Consider the following 6,021-nt stretch of genomic DNA (forward strand, 5'->3'; position numbering starts at 1 on the left):
CCTACCCCTCCGTTTCGCGTGTTCACGTGAAGGGGTAGGGGTGTCTCGATTCTCTTTTGGTTGGAGGGGTAGGGGTAAGGGGAAGGGCCAGATAGCCCTTCAAACGAAGATTTTTTGGGACCACACTTCAAACTAAGGGGTATGAATTATCTCAGCGTAAACCGGCTTCAGCGGCAACATGGCTGGCCGAGGGAACAAAAAGACACAAATGTAAGCATTTTTTGGCATTAATAAAGATTTTAATGAAAAGTAATCATTTGTTTTGTTACATTCATTCGTGAGTTCATATTTACGGTCATGTTACTCAAAGAAATGTTTGCAAAAAATCACTAAAGTTTGCTAACATTTGTCATATCATTACAGACTGCACAATAGTGCCACAACATATTTTCATGTCTGATCAGGGCGATAACCACCATAGACATTGAGGAGGGCTAGTCCCCCCAATAATTATAAATCGCTAAACCCTTTTCTCAAATATTGCCAATTCGAGAGAGATGAAAGTTGCGTGTATGTGCGTCTGTGCGTTTCTCTTTTTGGAGTGAGTTTACTTCAAAAACAGCGATTTTATCCTCTTGTTGCTGGAAAATATAATTTAGTGATTTCAGTATTTAAACTCTTATTAATAAAAGTCGTGGGGCAGCGTTGACTAGTTTCTTTGCTCCTGGATGTGTGAGCTGCGTGATCTCTGATATATGTGTGTGTGTGTGTGTGTCAGTAAGCAGCGCATTACGGTAATATAGAATGGTAATTAAAAGCTCTAATGCACACCAACACCCAGTATAGGTGTGTGTATTGTAGGAGCCAGACGACTTATGGTGACGTGTGATGGCATAGTAGTGGTGTCCCAATATTTTCATATTTTCACCCCTACCCCTTGACACTCTGTTTCAAGGGACATGGGGAAGGGGTATGAATTGGGATTGGGCCTAAATTCTAATTAAACTGCAGCAACAAAAACTAAAACTTAAATTTTAGATTTTTTTTTTTATTGTATTGTAATTTTCGTTTAGTTTATGAAGATAACCTTCAATTAGTGGAATTGACTGCATGTGCAGCATTAGTCCGAGGTATTATTATTTTTTTTCTCTTTTCCCCCCCCTCTCTTTCAGGTTTATGTGGCTGCGTTCTCTATTTCAGGCTATGCCTGGGCCAGCTGGCGTAATCGTTACAAACCATTTAACCCTGTTCTAGGGGAAACGTATGAGAATGTGCAGGAGGATCATGGTTTCCGTTATATTGCAGAGCAGGTATGAGCACTTAATATATAAGACATACAATATGAAGGACTGTATTTGGAGTAATTGCATTTTAACATTTTTATTTATTTTTTTCTTTTTTTCTTTCTAGGTCAGTCATCACCCACCTCTGTCTGCCTGCCATGCCGAGTCTGATAACTTCAGCTTTTGGCAAGGTAACGGCTAAAATTTTGATTTATTCTTCATGTGGGATGTTACATTTAATATTTTATTCAAAACAGCAGAACAACCACCCAATAAAGCATTACAATAATCTTAACAGTATATTAACAGTATAACCTTGAAGTAATGGACACATGAATTAACGTTTCTGCATTTGACATTGAGAGCATAGGTCATAATTTAGATATATTTTTAAGATGGAAAAATGGGGTTTTACAAATGCTAGAAACGTGACTTTCAAAGTAAATATTGACATCAAATAGCACACCTAGGTTCCTAACTGATGATAAAGAATTGACAGCACAGCCTTCAAATGTGAGAGTGTTCTAGATTATTACATGCAGAGGTTTTTGGTCCAATAATTAACACCTCTGTTTTTTCATAATTTAACAGTAGGAAATTACTTGTCATCCAGTTTTTTTTATATCAACTATGCATTCTGTTATTTTTGCGAATTGATATATTTCATAGAGCCGCAAAGAAATATAGAGCTGAGTATCATCAGCATAGCAGTGAAAGCTAAACATCATGTTTCCTGATGATATCTTCCACGGGTAACATGTAAAGCATGAAAAGCAAGGGTCCTAGAACTGAGTCTTGTGGCGCTGTACTTGTGATCGATATGCTTAGGGCTGTGCAGAAAATCTAATGCGATTTTCATGCTCATCTATGGCTCTGTGTAGTAAATACTGCTCCATCTGAAAGCACGTGCTGAAGATTTACTACTAATCACAGAACTGGCTTTACTGATGAGATGAGCATGAAAATCGAATTAGATTTTTTGCTCAGCCCCTAGATATGCCATCTCGTCATTCACTGCTACGAATTGATGACGGTCAGATAAGTAAGATTTGAACCATGCCAATGCAATTCCACTAATGCCAACATAATTTTCTAGTCTATTAAAAAGAATGCTGTGGTCGATAGTGTCAATGCAACCAGATAAAAAGAGCAGTTCATTTGTAACTCTGATTAGAGCAGTCTCAGTACTATGATACAGTCTAAATCCTGGAAGTCCTCACAGGTACCATTTTTATCTAAGAAAGAACATAGCTGAGATGATACTGCCTTTTCTAGTATTTTTGACAGAAAAGGGAGATTTGAGATCTGACTAACTAATTCTCCGGTATAAAGCTGTGATTTTTTTTTTTTAATGGGGCTTAATAACAGCCAGTTCGAAGGTTTTTGGGACATATCCTAAAGACATTGATGAATTAATATTCAGAAGAGGATATATGACTTCTGGAAGCACCTCTTTTAGTAGCTTAGATGGTATAGGGTTTAACATGCATGTTGTTGGTTTAGATTATTTAATAATTTTATACAATTCTTCTTGTCCAATAGCAGAGAATGAGTGGAATTGTTCCTCAGAGGATCTATAGTGCTCTATCTGATGTGATAGTGTAGCTGATGGATGCATGGTTATAATTTTATCTCTAAAAGTATCGATCTAGGAAATAAAGAAGTTCATGAAGTCATTACTGCTGTGCTGTTGGAAAATGTCTGCACCTGCTGATGCTTTATTTTTTGTTAATTTAGCCACTGTATTGAATTAATACCTGGGGCTGTGTTAGTTTTCTTCTAAAAGAGATGAAAAGCAAGCAGATCTAGCAGTTTTTAAGGCTTTTCTTTAAGGGTATGTTCAGAGCTTTTGCCTTTTAAGCAAACCTCGAAGTGGATTAGGATCTGGACCTGAAAATTCAGCCAGCCCAATGCCTTCTGTCTTGTGTTCATTCATAGTAAGTTGTGTTTCCATATCTCCATCATATAGGGTGGAGTCATATGGGGTACTTGCCACCAGAACATCTGATAAGGCTTCCTCCTTTAAGCTCGCCCCTTAGCCAGACCAACACTCTGTGAGAGGGTCCTGCGCTGATGGCAGCTGGCTGTTATCACCTGGCATGAGCTGACAGATTGAAACAATTTGTGCAGGTGGTAGGGTCATCTTTAGCCTCTGATGCATGACCACTATGAACCCCTTGTCCAAATACCCACACTTGCGGTCTTGGCCACTTGAGAGCACATGTCAGGAAGTAAGTGTGCAAGACTGTCCCAGGTCTTAAAAAATTAAAAAAGCACACTAAATCCACAGTATCTCAAATACTGCTCCGGAGCATCATGTTGTGGAAATATGATTCCTCACGATTGTGTCTTTTTGCCGAGATCTCGCAAGAGATCACAGAAACCTTTCCAATGTATGTTAAATATTAATAATAATTAGGTATTGCATATAATTTGGTTGTAAAACAAAGAGTTGCACGTTTTATTGGTGCAAATGAGTAGTGATAATTATTTTGTACAACATTTGCAATGGCTTTTTAGCACTTAATTAGAAGCACCACAAAATTAAATTGTCATCTGTTATAGGGACTACTGAACAGACATTTAGAAGTTGATTTTAAAATGCAAAGTATTTAAAATAAAATAAAAAACACTGTAAACACTTGCATTTTTACTACTCTATAAGTGTGTCCCATCAGGTAATGAAAAGTTCTACACACACTTGTGGTCTTCATGCTCACTTGGACCAAATACAGGAAATACGTCATATAAGTAGTCAAGTGGTCAAGTGCAAAGACCGCAAGTGCAGGTATTTGGACATGGGGTGAGACGGGGCTCGCGGGTGTCATGAACAGCCTGTGGAGGCATGACTGACTGGTGGCCTTTAGATCTTTAAATACTGGTTATTCTGTGGGACTGGATGGATCGAGTTGTGCGCTCCGCTCAGTCGCTCCACTCGTATACCGTTCATGCTCATCGGAACAGCAAAGTCCACTCAAAAATTGAGCCGACAGGAAACATCGATGTAGTACAGTATTGTTTCTGTAAACAACTGTATATGACTGGTCCGTTTATAGCGACTGTCACAGGCTAGCGCCATGTTCTGTCATGAATAATTAAGCATAAATGACAGCATCATCTTACAAGGCCACATAGTCTCATGTATAATTGAAATGCCGACACATCAATGTACTAGTGTTTTGCAGCGTCACATCCACAGAGAATTTTTCAACCCAAAATAAATGTAAAATAATTATACAGTACATTCAACATTACATGTCATTTGACAGTACAATGTCATTTTAACATCGACGAGGAATGTTTTTGAGACACTGCAGATGAGCAAGTCCTTACTTTAAAATAAAGATACTTCCAAATGAAATCGCACACCTCATAAATTCATTAATTCACTCACTCACACACACACACATTTATTATATTTTTTTATTTGTTCATTCATTCGGTCATTCATTCAGTCCATCTACATTTTCAGACCAGAGATGGAAATATAAGTTCTGGGGGAAGTCGGTGGAAATCGTTTCAACCGGAATGGTTAATGTCACTCTGCCAAAGTGAGTATGGTTCAACTGAGCTCTCTACACAGCTGAGAATCAAATCATTTTATTTTAATTTAAAATAGTCAGTTATTGAGAGATGTTAAAAGTGTCTTTTAGATATTCATTTTCATTCAGTTTTGAGTTTTATATACAGATGTGGCCATTGAGAATGCACATCGAAGGGAAAGGATCTCACACATGGTCACAGTAGCATGCAGGGCCACTACGAATGCTCTGGTACAGGAAATACATGATCAGTAGGCGGCAGTCATGTCATGTACTAAAGCGGCAGAGCACATTAAACATGGGCGAGCAAGTTTGTGTACCGTGCGCATTCCAATAAAATATTCACTCTGTTATTAACAGTATTTTTACGTGTTTACAATGGGTATTTGATCACTGATAAATCAAATCACATTACTATAGCGCTTAGTTTTATAATATGCTCTGCTATACATTCCGGATCATCTAAAACGTGGGGTAGTGTGGTAAAAACAATGACCAGAAACCTACAAATTTTTATCTTGTCTTGTGCTCTATTTACTACCAAAACAATGAGAAAAATATTTTTTCTTCAAGCTTTTTCTTCTCTATAGAATATGAAAAACTGACAAACTGAATAGCCCATAATCTAAAAGCAGTGCATCAAGCATTATATTAAATGTAATGTAATAAAATGTACATTCAGTTTAATTTAAAGGGGTCATGAATTGAGAAATAAAATTTTCCTTGATGTTTTGACACGTAAGAGGTCATTGTACAGTCATGGCCAAAAGTTTTGGCAGTGACAAATTTTGTGTTTTGCAAAGTTTGCTGCTTAAGCTGTTGTGGTGTTCATTCACATTGTTTCTAGAATGATTGTGTAGAATGATCAGATGCATTTTAAATAATTGCTAAAAGCTTCATCGGCCAAAAAAATTTTCACTTTTCACAAAAAAAAAAAAAAAACTTTTTTATTTTTTATCCTGACACAAAATGACCAGCTGACATTAATTGACATCAGCAGCACGTGAAAGTGTGACTGAGTACTAGTCAGGTTAAATCACTATTATACTAGTTAGATTGTAAGAGCAGACTGATTGCTATAAAAGGAGGGAAGAAGCGCTTCCAATCATTGTGCTTGTTAGAAATGGTTACCTCCAAAGAAACACGTGCAGCCATCATCGCTTTGCATCAAAATGGCCTCACATGCAAGGAAATTGCTACAAAGAATATTGCACCTGAAAGAACCATTTACCGGATCATCAAGAACTTCAAAGAGA

The 6,021-nt window shown here is 37.4% G+C and overlaps 1 protein-coding gene across 1 annotated transcript in view; it reads left to right on the plus strand.

Annotated features, from left to right (window-relative positions):
• Positions 1-6,021, plus strand: part of LOC107563204 (oxysterol-binding protein-related protein 6-like) — a 53,783-nt gene that overhangs the window by 35,173 nt on the left and 12,589 nt on the right. The window contains exons 16-18 of the mRNA XM_016248011.1: positions 1,113-1,250; positions 1,351-1,414; positions 4,696-4,774. Of these exons, the coding sequence (XP_016103497.1) occupies positions 1,113-1,250; positions 1,351-1,414; positions 4,696-4,774 (281 nt within the window). The remainder of the gene's footprint in view (positions 1-1,112; positions 1,251-1,350; positions 1,415-4,695; positions 4,775-6,021) is intronic.

Source organism: Sinocyclocheilus grahami, unplaced genomic scaffold (assembly GCF_001515645.1).
Source record: "Sinocyclocheilus grahami isolate Dianchi unplaced genomic scaffold, SAMN03320097.WGS_v1.1 scaffold862.1, whole genome shotgun sequence".
Taxonomy (NCBI): domain Eukaryota; kingdom Metazoa; phylum Chordata; class Actinopteri; order Cypriniformes; family Cyprinidae; genus Sinocyclocheilus; species Sinocyclocheilus grahami.